The sequence below is a fragment of the Marmota flaviventris genome, chromosome 5, assembly GCF_047511675.1.
Source record: "Marmota flaviventris isolate mMarFla1 chromosome 5, mMarFla1.hap1, whole genome shotgun sequence".
Classification (NCBI taxonomy): domain Eukaryota; kingdom Metazoa; phylum Chordata; class Mammalia; order Rodentia; family Sciuridae; genus Marmota; species Marmota flaviventris.
In genome coordinates, this window is record NC_092502.1 from 29,322,661 (window position 1) to 29,339,419 (window position 16,759).

Here is a 16,759-nt window from a genome sequence, read left to right on the forward strand (position 1 = left end):
TATCAAATACCTCAGTATTTGGCACTTTGTTGAAGAAAAGGTTTAAGTTGTCTTTCAAAGATGCATAACAGAGAAAATTGCTGAGATGTATTTTGGAGGTTTCATTGTTTATTCATTTGTTTACTTCATGTTTTTTTTTTAAATTAAACACCTACTCTGTGCTGGGCACTCTGCCAAGCATTGGGTAATCGCTAATGAACAAAATCAAACAGTACTGGGAGAGACGACTCATGTTGATCCCACAGACACTTCTCTATCAATATACCATAATGTCCAGATGTTTTCAGCCCCTGCCTTATGTTGTTGTGACTATAGGGACAGGTAAAGAGAATGCTATGACATCATCCCTTCTTGTTGGGAGGGAAAGCAATGGTTAGGAGACAGATCTATGGGCAGATCATAAGGCACAGAGCCTTGAAAAGGGGAAGAGAACCCTGCTGGAACATTAGGGAGTACTTTGAGAAAGAATGGGACATTTAATCTGGGACATGAGGTTGAATAGAACCTTCTCCAGAAAGGAAGGAAGAAAGAACTCGAGGTTTATGCAGAGGTCCAGAGGCCACTAGTTATTGGTATGGTTCTGAGTGGCCTGGCCAGTGTCTCCTCAGGTTTCTTCTCTGAGTTAAATCCCACCTCTTCCCCTTTAGGACCTGTTTGAGGCAGGGGAACTGAAATGGGGAACAGATGAGGCCCAGTTCATTTACATCTTGGGAAATCGCAGCAAGCAGCATCTTCGGTTGGGTAAGCTCCAGAGAAGACCTATAGCTGCCCCCTACTGCAGCCTGTCCTTTGAGGTCCCTATCTCTTCTCAGTGTTAGGGGGCACTCTCAGACATCCTGTCTCTGTCTCACTCAGTGTTTGATGAGTATCTGAAGACCACGGGGAAGCCAATCGAAGCTAGCATCCGAGCGGAGCTGTCCGGGGACTTTGAGAAGCTAATGCTGGCCGTGGGTAGGTCCTCATGTTGCATTTCCAGGGCCTTTGAGGGATTCTGGGATACCAGCCCAGGAGTGAGGGAAAAGGGGAACTCTTTGTTATCAAGTTGAGAAAACCAGATGGGCCATGGATTCTAAAGGTGGATCCAGGGCAGCGTGGCTGCAGGAAGCCAATTTGAATCTCAGCTACTGACCTCCAATGCTGTAGAGGGAGAAAGCGCTGAGCTTAGAGTTGGGATAATGGTGACCATGATCAGAGGCTTATGTGGAAGATCTGCTGTACCACACACCACACTGAGCAGGCACGGTCATTATCTCCATTTCACAGATGAGGAAACTGAGTCTCACAGAGACTGAGTCACATGCCAGTGGGTAGTTTCATAATGAATTAGGGGTGCTCTGATGGTGGGATGTCAGGAGCTGACCAATCAATGGTGGAATTTAAATTCAAACCCAGGGCTAATAGCCAGGCATGGTGACGCACACCCGTAATCCCAGCAGCTCATGAGGCTGAGGCAAGAGGATTACAAGTTTGAAGCCAGCCTCAGCAACTTAGCAAAGCCCTAAGCAACTTAGTGAGACCCTGTCTCAAAATAAAAAATAAAAAGGGCTGGGGATGTGGCTCAGTGCCCATAGGCTAAATCCCTAGTACCAAAAGAAAAATCAGGGCTTCTTCCAAATTTGCTGTTGACCTAGGTGGGCAGGTAACTTAACCTGACTGGGCCTCACGTCCTCCGTCTGTTAAATGGGAGCCTGACCCCAGTTATTTGTTAAATGCTGCCTGACCCCAGTCATTTGCACGTTTGACATTCCAAGAGTCACAGCAGCTGAGTCAGCAGTAAGCTGTGTGTTTGCATTCTGTGGAGGAGGGCCTCATCTTCCCACCCAGAGCTGCCCTCTCCAGCCCTACGTGACGTGACGTAGACAGGGTCAGGAACACGCTACCGGCAAGATCAGAAGTGATTTGGCTGCCAGTACCTTTCTGGTGTAGCAGAGTCTAAAGATGCACCTTTTCCACCTCCACCCCAGACTCTACCCCCTGACCTGGCCTAGTTCCCTGTGACACCTGAAAGGATGAGAAAGATGAAGTGGGCCTTTGAGATGGGCTACTCAGATTTCAACAGGCTCATTTCCTGATTTCTTTACCCTCTGGGTTTGTGATAGAGGCAAATGGATTCAAGGTGCTCTGGGGCTAAGAGCTATCAGGAGCCAGGGTTCTTCCCGCCTCTGAACTAGGTGACTTCTAAGATACAGAAACCTAGAAGGGTTCAGGCGCCATCCCCTCTGTGTTCCAAGGTGGCCGGAATAACTCTCCCTCTTCCTCCCTTTTCCAGTAAAATGCGTCCGCAGCACCCCGGAGTATTTTGCTGAAAGGCTCTTCAAGGCCATGAAGGTATGTGGGGGGTTGATATGAACCAGGCTGGGTGGGGGGCTCTGCTCACCCCTCACAGGACTGTTGGGACTCTGGCAAGTCTTTGATATCCACTGGCCAAAGAGAGCCCTCAGGGATTGGCCATGGGCCTCACCTGGGTGATGGCACTCTGTCCCAGGTGAGCTCTGGAGCCTGGGACACTGAGTGCTTACACATCCTGCCGCGGGTATACCTGCCCCGACCTCGTGATCAGTCGTACAGTAAGTATGGTGGCAGACGACACCCCGTCCATCCAGCCGTGTGTGGGGGTCAGCAGCCCACACTTTTAAAAACTAGTGATTAACCAGAATGTTTATGTGCAATGTGCATGGGTAAGAACGCTTCAAAACACTTCGGGAAAATTTGTGACGTAACTGCCAACACTCCTTATGACCCAGCAGGTCCCCTTTGGCTGAGTTCTTGAGAAAGGTATTTCACAGGTTTTTACGCATAGGACAGAGAAACTGAGGCTCTTTCCGTGGCACACCAGAGTGGGTGAATGCAGTCATTGGCTGCCAGAGGCCCAAGGCCCAGGAGCTCAGGCTTCTCTGGCTCTTCTTGGCCATCCCAGAAGGGAAAAATCGACTACCCACCCTGCTCTGTCTGCCAGTGTGCCATAGTGAGGTTGGGCAGCTGAGTTCTGGAGAGATGTTTACCTGTACACGTGCTCCTAAGAATGCTCGTGACATTATCATCTGTAGGAAAAAAATGGGCAGCAACCCCATGTCCACCCAGAGGAGCATGGAAACATAAATCTACAGTAGTATTTTTACAAAGTTCCAAAATGTGCACATCTAAGTATTGCTTAGAGTTGCAATATTATAAAAATCATAGGGGAAATCAAGGATGAAAATGATATTTTCAGACAGAAGACAAGGTTTATAAAAAGCAAGAAGGGACACACAGGGACCTTCAGAGGGAACGTCAATGTCTGCCTCTTTTATTCTTTACTGGCAACTAAACTGGGGGCTGTCAGCACCACAGCCTTCTCTCAAGGCCCCGTTACTTGACCCTGCTTGTCTTCCAGGGCCTGGGGACTCGCGACAACACCCTGATCCGCATCATGGTCACCCGCAGTGAGCTGGACATGCTGGACATTCGGGAGATCTTCCGGACCAAGTATGAGAAGTCCCTCTACAGCATGATCAAGGTCAGCAGACCTCATAGGGGTGCAGTGGGGAGCAGAGAGCTTTCTTCCAAGACAGAGGGCTTGGGAACCACTACCAGGAGAAAAGGCACCATCCGAGAAAGCTGGGGGTCTCTTGGAAGTTCCAGGAGCCTGTGTCTTAGGTCTCAAGTGTCAGGAGTGCTTGTGAGAAGTGAGGCTGAAAAGGAAGGCAGAGCTGGATCGTGAAGGGCACATGATTTGATTTAAGGATAAGGACTGTGAGTCACCCACCCCCACCCCCGCCCGGGGCAGGGGTAATGTACATTCTGCTGGAAGACGGTACCCATTGAAGAATAAATGAGAGTTAATTGAGGAACCCCTCTGGTCATGGGCCAGACAGAGATGCTTGTGAGGTGTCCAGCCTCTTTTTCACAAGACAGATATAAAATTAGGGGGGCTTTCCTTTTTTTTTTTTTTTTTTTTTTTGGAGTGAAGTTTTTTGGTGACAGGGCAAGAGATCTCACTTGTGTTCCTAAGGTATGTTTCCAAATTTTGTGCAAAGATAAACCAGTAACTTCTCATAGCCTTTAATATTTTGAAGTTTATTAAGAAACCTCAAGCAGGCTATAGAATATGCCATTTATTATTGATACGTGTTATCTATCAGATATATAGGTGTTTGACTTTTAGCATTTCCCAATGTTTTCTTTCATGGAGCCTGAGTTCCATGGAATATTTCCCTTAGAAGGGCTGGGCTAGGGACTCTGATGGCAGTGGTGTGCTGAGGCTCTCTCACGCTGGCATCTGGCAGCGAGAATTCTCCATTTTGGGAAGTATTTACACCACAGAAATTGGCGAATACCTTTTTTCCTTCCTACTTTTCCTCCTTCCCCCCACCCCCGAGAGCCTGTTGTTAAATATTGACCAGCCCACCCTGTTAGGTGGTCTAGGACACCTCCACACTCATTCGCTGTGAATGTGTGTGCAGCCCTCCACTCTTCTGGGCTATGCAGAACCTTGCCTTCTGTCTGAGAAGAACCCAGGGCTGGGTGAGAGGTCACCTTTATTTCTCTTTCTTCCCAGAATGACACCTCTGGCGAGTACAAGAAGGCTCTGCTAAAACTGTGCGGGGGAGATGATGAGTAAGTGGCTTCTTGGGTCAGGCCGGAGGGAGTGGCCTGGGACTCTCCTGGCTTTCATCCCGATGGATGGATTGGATGTGCTGGGGCTCCCTCTGAGCCAGGAGCACCATGCTGGTGAAAGGTGGCCTCTGTTGACTTCTATTGTGTTTGTGGGTCTGTGGAAGTGTCTGTGTGTCTGAACATGAGTGTGTTCTCTTATACATGGAGATGTCTCTTGTGAATAAGTTCTTGTGAACTTGGAAGGTCAAGGTGGAGTTTGGACCAAGAATATGGGGGTCCAGCCAGATGCAGTGGTACACACCTGTCATCCTAACCACTCAGGAGACTGAGACAGGAAGATTGCAAGTTCCGGGCCAGCTTTGGCAACTTTGCAAGTCCCTGTCTCAAAATAAAAAGGGCTGGGGTGTAGCTTAGTGGTAGAGCACTTTCCTTGACATGCAAGGCCTGGGTTCAATCCCTAGCACCTCAAAATGAAAAAGAAAAAAGAGAGAACATGGGAGTCCAGGCCCTACTACTTTGTAGCTGCTTCTCAGTTACATCGTGTGTTTTATAGGGAGAAATACAAGCTCCTGCTCTGCCTACTCATTGATTAGGATATTTGTATCAAGTGCCTTCTGTACAGCCCTGTGGGGAAGCTCCCATTGAAGCCTACAGTGTAGCAGGGGATGCGGACCAGTATGCCAACATGGTCAGCCCTACAATGAGGGAGAAGTATAGGCGCCATGTACATGAAAGACAGAGGTGCACTGACCCTAAACTGTGAATGCTTCTCAGAGATGATGGGGCAGAGACCCAAGGAGGAAGGGGAAGAGGAACAGCCAAGTAAAAGGAGGGAGAGTGTTTGGGGTAGAAGAACTCACAAGTAGAAAGGCCTGGAGACAAGGATGGACCACCTGGTTTGTCATATAACTGAGGTCACAGTTACATGGTGCATGAAGAAAGAAACAAAGCAGAGACCTGGGCCGGGCCTGGGACCTCTTCCTGTCATGTTAAGTTGGGCCATGGCTTGATGAATTTGTAGAAAGGGAATTGTGAGTGCTCTGATTTCTCTTCTCTGAGGTCTTTAAGAATCAATTAAAGAATCAGGTGTGGTGGTGCACACTTGTAATCCCAGCAGTTTGGGAAGTTGAAGCAGGAGGACGGCAAACTCAAGGCCAGCCTAGACAACATAGTGAGACTTTGTCTCAAAATAAAAAATAAAAAGGGCTGGGGGCATAGCTCAGTGATAGAAAACCCTTGGGTTCAAGCCCCAGTACCCACCACACCCTACCCCAACAGGATCCATTAAGGAAGGGAGGGATACAAGAGCCTCCTGCTAACTTTGGTAAGTGCCATAGAGGCTGCCGATTCAAGGGGATACCTCGGTACTTTGCAGTAGATGTAGGGACAACGTCATCCTGGGCCCAGTAGCCCGGCTTCCCAGGCATACACACCGTATCCCACCCCTTGGCCTTTGAGAGGGTTTGAGACAGAAGTCACTCATGTTATTAAGAAGAAAGGGGAGGCCCAAGGATTGGAGAAGTCCTTCCCCACTTGGATCTGGGGCCAAGAAGGCTTCTGGGAGAAGCCAGTGTTTCAGGGAGCTGGAGGACAGCTCAAGAGAGGATGGAAGATGCTCAGGAACGAGGGAAGGGCTCTGGGTAATGAATGAAGCCAGGCTGAAGAGAAAGGAAAGCCACAGGTGTGTGTGTTGGTGAATGTGTGTGTGTGTGTGTGTGTGCGCGCGCGCGTGTGTGTATGTGTGCGTGTGTTGTGTATGGAGCATTACCCATAATGACATTCCCTCCTTCCCCCCCTCAACCCCCCTCAACCCCCTCCATTCCAGTGCTGCTGGCCAGTTCTTCCCGGAGGCAGCGCAGGTGGCCTATCAGATGTGGGAACTTAGTGCAGTGTCCCGAGTAGAGGTCAGACCCTCCCCACCTCCTGCTTGACCACCAGCTTCCACTCTTCCGCTTGCACCTTCCTGCTGCTCTGGTTGGCACCCAGCTGCCCCCTGGCGGCCAACCTGAGACAGATTCTCACAACTGCAGCTTCCTTTTCTCCCCTCGAGTGATGAATTGGTTGGGGGATCTTCTGGAGGGGGCACCTGATTCCTGCATTAACTTCTAACATGCTGGGGAGTATTCTGGCCCACTCACTGCTAACAGGGCTTGCTCAAGCAGAGACCTGGCTGGTTCCATGGGGTTCCTGTTTCATCCTGGGTCCAGTAGCCGGGCTTCCCAGGCATACACACTGAGATCCCTGGGGGCACTGAAGGAGTCGAGGCTGTGCTCCTGAGCATCCTCAGACCTGGGGTCCACAAAGACAGGGATGAAATGTTTCACAGAAGCACTTGGGACAAACCATTCCAGAGGCCAGTAATACTTGGCCCACACAACAATTTGGAACCTTGGATTCTATAAGTCACTGTCTGGGATACTTTGGGCAAGTACCCACCTGTCTCTGAGCCTCTATTTTTGCATCTTCAAAATGAAGGGTTAGTCATGGCCATCTTGGTGACTTAAGGGCTCTTGAGCTCTGATGTTCTTGTTGTAAGGCAAGAACTATTAATGTAAACGATCTTAAGTTAAACAAGAAATGAACTTAGTCTGGCAGAGTGGAGGACCCTCAGGACGTTAAGTGACACTGAACCCCACACAGTGGGAGAGCAATTCCTCTTCAGTTCCATCGATCTTTCTGATTATGTCAAAGAAATAGTCTAAGCTTGGTGCCAAATGAGTCCCAGCACTCATTGACTATCCTTTTTCACAGAGCAAAGGGCCAAGTGTAGTGTCACATGCCTATAATCCCAGTGATCCAGGAGGCTGAGACAAGAGGACCCCAAGCTCCAGGCCAGTCTCAGCAACTTAGCAAGACCCTGTTTCAAAATATGAAAAATAAAAAGGGCCAGGAATGTAACTCAGGAGTAAAACACCCTTGGGTTCAACCCCCAGTACCAAAAGGAAAAAAGAGCGAAGAGAGCTGGCTCTGAGTTCAGAGCTTTTGGCAAGCGATGACATCTTGTGAAATTCGGTCATAGTTGACATTGTTGTTTTTTTGTTTTTATTACATTTTCATGGGTTATCGGCTTTTATAGCGTATGATACTTCCTAATTCATTATTGTAATATAATTTTTTTCAACCATTAATTCATTTAACAAGTATCTTTTGATGCCTATTATGAGTCAGGCACTATTGTGGGCAAAGAGAGTATATACAAGGACAAAATAGGGAAAAAAATTATCTTTGTCCTTTAAATGTATTCAAATGCACTTCAAACGAATGGGTTGGGTCTTAGTAGCTCAGTGGTAGAACATGTGTATAGCATGTGGAGACCCTGGGCTCCACCCCCAGCACCAAAAATAAAAACAAAAACAGATATGTCTAAGTAAAACAGAAAAGAAGTTGACTCAGGGAAAATATTAAGACTATCACGGGGTATATGCAAATGTAGAAACTAGTGTGAAGGTCACTTGGGGGTGACTGAAATTTGGGAAACTCTGGTATAATATTTCAGAACACTTTGGCTGCCTTTTTAGGGGCAGTGACTCTAACGGGCAACAGGGCTCTAGAGACAGGGTGGCATTCTGAAGGACTGGGGGGCCCAAATGGAGTACGCAGTCCCAGGAAACTGGGACAGGATGAGTCCTATAGCAGAAGCTGACTCCTTTTCCCTGACCAGCTCTTGCCCTGCTCTAGGCCTGAGACTACCTCTCTCCTCTGTCCCTCTCAGCTCTGGCTCAGGGTCTGTCTGCTGTGCCTTTCCCCTGCCTCTTTTCCCCAAGCTGCTTGGTTTGGAGCTCACGGGGAAGGCTCCCCCCTTCGCATGCTCCTCTCTGGCCTGGCTCTGGAGCCTCTAGACAATTGCTCATGCTCTTTCTGCTTCTCACAGCTAAAGGGAACCGTGCGCCCAGCAGGTGACTTCAACCCTGATGCAGATGCCAAAGCCCTGAGGAAAGCCATGAAGGGACTTGGTAAGGAGCACATGAGGGCAGGGTTGGCCTCTGGGGCAGCAGTGTGGCAGGTTTGGCAATGGGCTGGGCAGGACCCAGGGATGGGACATCCAGCTAATGTCTGCATAATGAGGAGGCCAGGTCTTCACCCTCCTGGGAGCCTCCTGGCTCCTTCAGTGGGGAAAGGAAGGGCACGAGAGAGGGCTTGTAAGGAACTTGGCAGGCGTCTTTCCTGGAGACCAAGGTGCCCCCTCAGGGCCTTGGGTACAGTATACTGGTGTGAAAGAAAGTATTAGGTCATAAAGCCTGGATTTGTGCTGTGGCTTTGCTGCTGACTCACGGTGTGACTTAGTCCTAAGTCCTTTAACTGTTCTGGGTAAAATGAGGGCGATGACCCAGTAGCTGAGAAACCCAGACCTGGGACGAGAGCGCCCCCTGCTGGTCAGCTCTTCTAGGCTGGCATTTGCTTGTTGTGGAAAAAGCCCCACAGCACCCAGCTGGACCTGTGCTCAAGAAAACCCAGCTGGGGACAGAGAGTCAGGGCTTTGGCTTCCATCACCTTTTCTCCTCCTCGCTGTTCCACAGCAACTCCCAGTAGGCTTTAGGGAAAGTCCACTCTTCCAGGCCTCATTTCTGTTTGTCTCGTGGGAATAGTATCTATCACGCATATCTAGGTCTGTAAGATGATAGATGTAAAAATGAGTCCTGTGCCAGATCTGAGGTTGATGGTACTGTCTGAGCCAAGATTAGAACCAGAGTCCCTGACTCCCAACCCAGTGCTCTCTCCCTTCGTAGGTATCCCTTTTTCTCAACCAGTGACTTGACAGAAGGAAGCTGGGAGGGATCCAGGGGAAGTCAGTGGCCTGAGCCAAAGACAAAGGGCCGGCAGGGGCTCAGAAGCACATGACTGCCTGGCCAGATTTCTACCTAGATGGGGACCATCACTGGGGGGACATGGAGAAGCTGAGTCATAGGCCTTCCTCTGAGGCATGTGGCTTTGATGATTCAGGAACCGACGAGGACACCATCATTGATATCATCACGCATCGCAGCAATGCCCAGCGCCAGCAGATCCGGCAGACCTTCAAGTCTCACTTTGGCCGGGTAAGGGCCTCCCCTCATCCACGCACCTCCCCTGATGAAGCTCATCCCCTCACAGCCAGCTCTGCACTGTTGGGCACAAATGTCTTCATGGCAATAGGAACCTCGTGTGATTAGATGATCTTGGAATGTCTCCAGTACTGGGTTTGGGCTGCCGCAGACATGCCTCTTGGCTCCCCCAGTTCCTTGCTATCAGTGACACTTGTGCAAGATGGCACAGTAGAGGCAGAAGCTCAGCATGGGTCCCCAATCAGGGATATGAGTGTTTTTAGATGGTGCTTTGGGGGACTTGCAGTTCCTCTGTGCAGAGAGAGAGCTGGCTTCAAAGCCCCAAGGCTGAGTGTCAGTGATTATCGCACCTTGGTGGCACCTGGCTTAGGCTGATGAGTTTCCCCCAAGATGGAAATGGTATCCTGCAGCATTGCCTCCCAGGAGAGCAGATCTTCTTCTTGGTTCTTTTTCACCCACTCTCTTGAACTTCATCTGAATAATAAATGCAAGCCTGGTGCATTGGTTCATGCCTGTGATCCTGGAGGCTGAGGCAGGAGAATCACAAATTTGAGGCCAGCCCCAGCAACTTAGCAAGACCCTTTTTCAAAATAAAAATTAAAACAGTCTGGGCGTGTCGCTCAGTGGTAGAGCACCCCTGGGTTCAATCCCCAGAACCAAAAAAATAAAATAAAACACAAAATAGGGCTGGGAATGAGGCTCAGTGGTTGAATGCCCCTAAATTCAATCCTTGATACTACCCCCCCCAAAAAAAATAGATATAATATATAAAATTTAACATCAGCAAAGACAGACTCCTGTGACTTTCCCACAGGGAGATCCTGTTTCCTCATTTCCTAATGAGTTTTGATGTTGGCATGACCTTGGCCCTGCCCTTTGTAGGACTTAATGGCTGACCTGAAGTCTGAGATCTCTGGAGACCTGGCGAGGCTGATTCTCGGGCTCATGATGCCACCAGCCCATTATGATGCCAAGCAGTTGAAGAAGGCCATGGAGGTATAGTGTGGGCACCAGTCTCTGCTGGTTCCGGTGGGGCACAGAGGTTAGGACAGTGGCCAAGATTGTCTTTGCCTGGATGTTCTAGGGAGCTGGCACGGATGAAAAGGCTCTGATCGAAATCCTGGCCACTCGGAACAATGATGAAATCCGGGCCATCAATGAGGCCTACAAGGAGGGTAAGTCTGGGGAACTGGGCCTAGTGCTGCTGGGAGGCAGGCGGAAGAAAAGCCAGGGCCCTCTGCTCTCAACCTCAGCCTCAACTCCACCCGCAGCTCCAGCCTATCTCCTTTCTCTCAGTTCACGAGGCTTGGATAAGCCCCTTGGGTGTGCCCAGCCCTGTGTCTGGAGAAAGGCAGAGGTGTCCCAGTAGGACAAAGGCCTGGCAGTGGAAGAAGGTTTGGAAGGAGGTGAGAAGAGAGAGCTTCCCAGCCCACTAAAGAGAGCGAGAGAGACTTCATGGTGTATGGCCTGAGCAGCTGTCCAGGGCCCACACTCAGCAGGGTCTTCTGCTTAAATGCACGCTCTGCTGTTGCTATCTTCAAATTCTTAGTGTTTAAACAAGTGGCCTCTTATTTTCATTATGAAAAGCCGCAGACGGTTTTTCTCTTATAAACAGTTTACAGTAGAATTTTTGAGTAGGGGAGTGACATGGTCACAGTTGTTCTCCTGGGTCTAGATAGAGGTTTTAAGGGAGAGAGGTGAGATACTATGAGACCTCAACCAGCCATGTAAGCAGAAGGATGCAGAGGAGGTGAGGGTTCATGGGAATACCAGTTGTCTTACAAAATCAGCAGAAGGATGACTGGATGCCCCTGAGAGTTGACTACACACCCCTTCATTCCCACCTCTCCTTGCTAACAACTGCCCTGGCCCAAGTTTGAGCTTGGCTAGCAGGTGCCCACACCCCCTTTCTCTGTCTCAGACTATCACAAGTCCCTGGAGGATGCCCTGAGCTCAGACACATCCGGCCACTTTAAGAGGATCCTCATTTCTCTGGCCACGGTGAGTGCATTCATGGGGCCTGGGAGGAGGGGAAGCATGGCTGAGTGCGAGAGAGGGGTCTCCCCTCTTGACTTCTCAGTGTCTCACCACCTACCCTTGTTCACTTCTCAAAGCTGGCTTGGTGCCACCTTCTCCAGGCAGCCCTCTTTGATGGCCATCAGCATGGCTTTTGGACTCCCAGCTCATAGAACAAGACGACATGGGTGACCTCCTCCTGTGATGTTACCCAGGAGCTTCCTCCACCATCTCTTGAATGCCTCATAACCCAAGTATCAGGCCCTCATCCACAAATATTGAGAGCTCACTGTGTCAGGCATGGCTCTAAGTGCCACCACCACCTATCCTAGAAGGCAGGATTATTGTCCCTGTGTTACAGATAAGGAAAGGAGTTTGGGAAGGTGGAACTGGGGATGCTGAGGGACAGGGATGGGTGCATGTGTAGGAACTGACTTTTCTTACTGGTCTTGTTGCAGGGAAACCGTGAGGAAGGAGGAGAAGACCGAGACCAGGCCCGGGAAGATGCCCAGGTGAGACCCCAGGCCACCATTAGCTGGGCTCTTCTGAGAAGCCTCTCCAAGTGACGTCAGGCCAGGCCCTGGCAGTCTGGAAGTGGGGTAGGCTCCTGCAGAGGTGTCGCCGGTTTGATTGGTGGACTCTTAGACTCTGGGCCCCTCTATTTCCACCCTTTAGAACTGAGACTTTAAGATTTTCAGAATGAGATTTGGCAATAGATGCTAGTCTTCCCAGCATTTCCTATGTGAGCAGTGGGTTCCTCGGAATGGGAAGGGATGTACAGATGACCCAGGTCAAACCTTTCAAGTTACAGTTGAAAAACAGAGGCCAGAGTGGGTGAATGTCTTCTGGAGAAAGTCACACAGCAAACCAGTGGCCCAGGTAGAACTGACCTAGAGGGAGCAGGCTTGGGATCTTGCTGGGAAAGAGGACTTATTATCTATCAAATGGGGCTGAGGTTGAAGAGAGTGTCCTGGGAGAAGCCCAGGGCTGGCATCTCTGTTTTGCTCCGTGCATTCTGTTGTGTCTGAGCATGTATCCAGAGTGGCACATGCTCAGCAATACTCAATAAGTATTTGTTGAATGATTATGGGGGAGGGTTTCACCAGGATCTCTTAGCCACTCAGCTGCTGCCCAGCTTCTTAGGCCAGGAAGCTTAGGTCTAGAAATGGCTTCTCCAGAGGCTGGACAACCCCCAATTTATTTCCCCTGATGGTTCCTATGAATGCATGGTCCCTACTGAGGCCATCTGAATTGTCCCTATTGACCTGGGACTTGATCCCAGCATCCACTGGCCTGACCCAGAACCTGTTTCCATCTCTTCTGCCTGCCCCTTCCCCACCCCCTCAAAATCTCAATGTCTTGGGATTGAACAGAGACACTACAAACTGCAAAGCCCCTTATTTTCAGCTGATGGGTAGAAAATGGATTGAGAGTCAGGCAGCAACTTTTCTGTTCCTGGCTGCAACCACAGGTGTGTGGTATGTTGCAACAGTTAATGAGCTAGAAAAATCCTTAGCGGCACCCCAACAAGTACAATTGCAATGATTAGAATGCATGCTTTATACTGAGCATAATGCTGAACTCTTCTATGTCAATTATGTTTCCTGTTTTTACTGGAGGAAAATGAAACTCCTAAACTTTTCTAAGGGAAGTTTCTAAGAGTAGTGGCGTTGGTTTGATTTGAACTCGGTCTTGCCTGACTCCAAAGTCTATCCTTAATATCATTTAGAATCTTCCAGGACCCAGTCCAGAAATTTCCCCTGCAGCTTAGCAAAACAGGTAGCAGTTGTCTAGAGGTCCTGCCCTTGCTTTGGAATACAGTTGTCACGAGCTTCAGGGTTCCTAGCTGAATCGTGGGATGTCATTTATATTCTGGGCGCATTTATGGGATAGTCAGGAAACCCAGCCAGACACAATCGCAGCTTGGTGTGAACACAATTTACTCACTCATTCAACAGATGTTTATTAAGTATTACAGTGAGTAGTGTCACTGTGCTGTGAGGGGGCTTTTGGTCTTAGCTCTCTTCCTGAATCCATCCCCTATCCCAAAATTCAACCTTCCAGGGAATGCTTCTGCCTGGTGCCTGGTCTGCCTGTGAGCTTAAGCTTCCAATGGACACTAGCAGGGGGCAGCTGGTTTGCAGGAGAGAAAGGGAGAGAGACAGCCTGAATGGAAGCAATTGAGACCCTTGAGCCAGAGCCCTGCCTAAATCAGCTGCTTCTCCAGATTAGGGTGATAATCCTTCATTTTAGGATGGACCCATTTTCTTATAAACAGATTTTTTTTAAGTTTTTTTAAGATATTGATGGATCTTTATTTTATTCATTTATTTATATGTGGTGCTGAGAATCGAACCCAGTGGCTTGCAATGCTAGGCAAGCATTCTACCACTGAGCCACAATTGCAGCCCTATAAATAGAATTTTATTGTTGTTGTTACATAAGTAATGCATATTCTTTTACAGAAACTAGAAAATAGAGGAAAAGAAAACCTATAGTCTACTTGCACATATTCAAATTGTTTTTCTGTAGATATATAAAAGTAGATCTAGAACATTTAAAAATTAGTATTCTAGGGACTGGAGTTGTGGCTCAGCGGCAGAGTGCTCGCCTAACACAGGTGAGGCCCTGGGTTTGATCCTCAACACCACATAAAAATAAATAAGTAAAATAAAGGTATTGTGTCCAACTACAACTAAAATATTAATTTTTTAAAAAAAATTAGTATTCTATGCATATTGCTGCATATATTCTTAGAGAGCAGCAACAGTTAATGGCCAATACTATTCCATCTGAATCCACTGTACTTTATTTAACCAAGCCCTCTACCTAGTATCCAAGACTGTTAACACACTCATGATCATTTTCATTAGAGTACATTTCTAAAGGTGTAGTCGGAAGGCTAGAGCAAAGTGTCTATAAAAATCAAAGGCAGTTGATAGGCAGGACCAAGTTTCCCCCTCAGAAAGATAATGCCCTTCCGTTCTTGGCAGTTTGGTGTGCTTGTTTTGACTGCCTCCTCCCCCAGCCTCTTCCTCTGCACATCTGGAGCAGCAGCAGGTTCTCAGAGTCTATTATTAACAGAGTGACTGCATGTCCAGTTTCCACCTTTCACCACACAGTAACTGTCAATAGCCTCCTCTTTCCCCTTTAGCGTTCTGGTTTGAGCAATAAGCAATGTAGATAACCTAATTATTACAGGACCACAATGAAAAGAAGCATTATAGTTATTTTTAGATAATCAATCCCCAGAGATTTTTTTTTTTTTTTTGTACCAAGGATTGAACCCAGGTATGCTTAGCCACTGAGCCAAATCCCCAGCCTTTTTATTTTACTTTATGCACCCCCCTACTCTTTTTTTTTTTTTTTTTTTTTCTGAGACAGGGTCTTGCTAAGTTGCTCAGGGCCTTTCTAGGTTGCTGAGGCTGGCTTTGAACTTGTGATCCTTCTGCCTCAGCCTGCCAACCCTCTAGGATTATAGGTGTGTACCACTGAGTCCGGCCAATCCCCAGATTTTTTAATGATATAACAGCTGTATTGAAATATAGTTCAAATACCATGCCATTGACTCATTTATAGTGCACAATTCAGTGGATTTTACTATCTTCACAGATGTATACAACCGACACCACAATCGATTTAAAACATTTCTTCACCCCTAGCAGAAGCTCTGTACACATTGACAGTCACTCATTTTCTCCCATGTCCCTAGCCCTAAGCTACCTCTAGTCTGCTTTCTGTGGCTAGATTTGCCTATCCCGGACATTTTGTGTCAGTAGAGCCACACACCACATGGCCTTGGGTGACTGTCTTCTTCCGCTTAGCATGATGGTTTCAAGGGTCGACCACTCTGCAGCATGCATCTGTGTCTGTTCCTTCCCATTGCAGAATACTCTCTTGAGGAACTGCCTAGATTAATTTTTTTTTTTAAAGAGAGAGAGAATTTTAATATTTATTTTTTAGTTTTTGGCGGACACAACATCTTTGTTTGTATGCGGTGCTGAGGATCGAACCCGGGCCGCACGCACGCCAGACGAGCGCGCCACCACTTGAGCCACATCCCCAGCCCTAGATTAATTTTTGCAAGAAGTAGCTGAGCTAAAAGGAAAAGCTTTTGTGGGGAATATTATTTTAATCTTCCATCACATTTTTCTTAGAGGTTCTGGGACTTGAACCCAGGACCTTGCACATGCTAGACAAGCACTTTACCACTGAGCTACAGCCCCAGACCTTATCTTAATTTTATTTTTGAAACAGGCTCTTGTTAATTTGCCCAGGCTGGACTCCAACTCACAATCTTCCTGCATCAGCTTCACCTCCGTCTCCCCGAGAAGCTGGGAGTAGAGGAGTGCACCACCACACCTGGCTCCTACTACCTTTTTTTTGTATTATAGATGTTATTGTCTTAGAAAAAATACATCTGGGGTTGTCTGACCTGAATAAATAAGAATATTTAGCACTTTATATTATTTTAAATATTTTTTTAGTTGTCATTGGACCTTTATTTAATTAATTAATTTAATCATATGTGGTGCTGAGAATTGAACCCAGTGCCTCACGCAGCCAGGCAAGCGCTCTACCTCTGAGCCACAAGCCCAGCCCATTTGTTTTATTTTTTTAAACGCCGCCCCATCCCCGTTCTTTTTTCTCTCTCTTTTTTTTTTAAGTAATACGAAGTTTGTTTGTTTGTTTGTTTTTTGCTTTTTGCGGGTTTTTTTAGTGCTCAAACTAAAATTTTTTTATAAAATACACGTAACATAAAATTAACTGTACTTATTGTTTTTAAGTGTACAATTCATTGGTACCAAGTACATTCACATTCTGGGACAAGAATTACAACTAGCTATCCATCTCCAGAATGCTTTTTATTTTGCAAAACTGAAACCTAAACCCACTAACCAGTAACTGCCTATTTCCCTCTCCCCTGGTCCCTGGCAACTGCCAATCTACTTCCTGTCTGTGAATTTGCTTCATGTAAGTAGAATCAGACAGTGTTTGTCCCCTTGTGGCTAGCTTCTTTCACTTGGCACAATGTCCTCAAGATTTAACTGGATTGTTTTTAATACAGCTTTCAATACAGTATTTAAAAACCAGAAGCTGTTCAT

The 16,759-nt window shown here is 47.6% G+C and overlaps 1 protein-coding gene across 2 annotated transcripts in view; it reads left to right on the plus strand.

The window, feature by feature from the left end:
* Anxa6 (annexin A6) overlaps positions 1 to 16,759 on the plus strand; it is a 51,223-nt gene that overhangs the window by 23,321 nt on the left and 11,143 nt on the right. For both annotated transcript variants that reach the window (XM_027954787.3, XM_027954788.3), the window contains exons 9-20: positions 648 to 741; positions 856 to 951; positions 2,270 to 2,328; positions 3,374 to 3,496; positions 4,538 to 4,596; positions 6,422 to 6,500; positions 8,468 to 8,549; positions 9,538 to 9,632; positions 10,521 to 10,634; positions 10,723 to 10,813; positions 11,560 to 11,639; positions 12,113 to 12,166. In XM_027954787.3, coding sequence (XP_027810588.1) covers positions 648 to 741; positions 856 to 951; positions 2,270 to 2,328; positions 3,374 to 3,496; positions 4,538 to 4,596; positions 6,422 to 6,500; positions 8,468 to 8,549; positions 9,538 to 9,632; positions 10,521 to 10,634; positions 10,723 to 10,813; positions 11,560 to 11,639; positions 12,113 to 12,166 — 1,026 coding nt within the window. The remainder of the gene's footprint in view (positions 1 to 647; positions 742 to 855; positions 952 to 2,269; positions 2,329 to 3,373; positions 3,497 to 4,537; positions 4,597 to 6,421; positions 6,501 to 8,467; positions 8,550 to 9,537; positions 9,633 to 10,520; positions 10,635 to 10,722; positions 10,814 to 11,559; positions 11,640 to 12,112; positions 12,167 to 16,759) is intronic.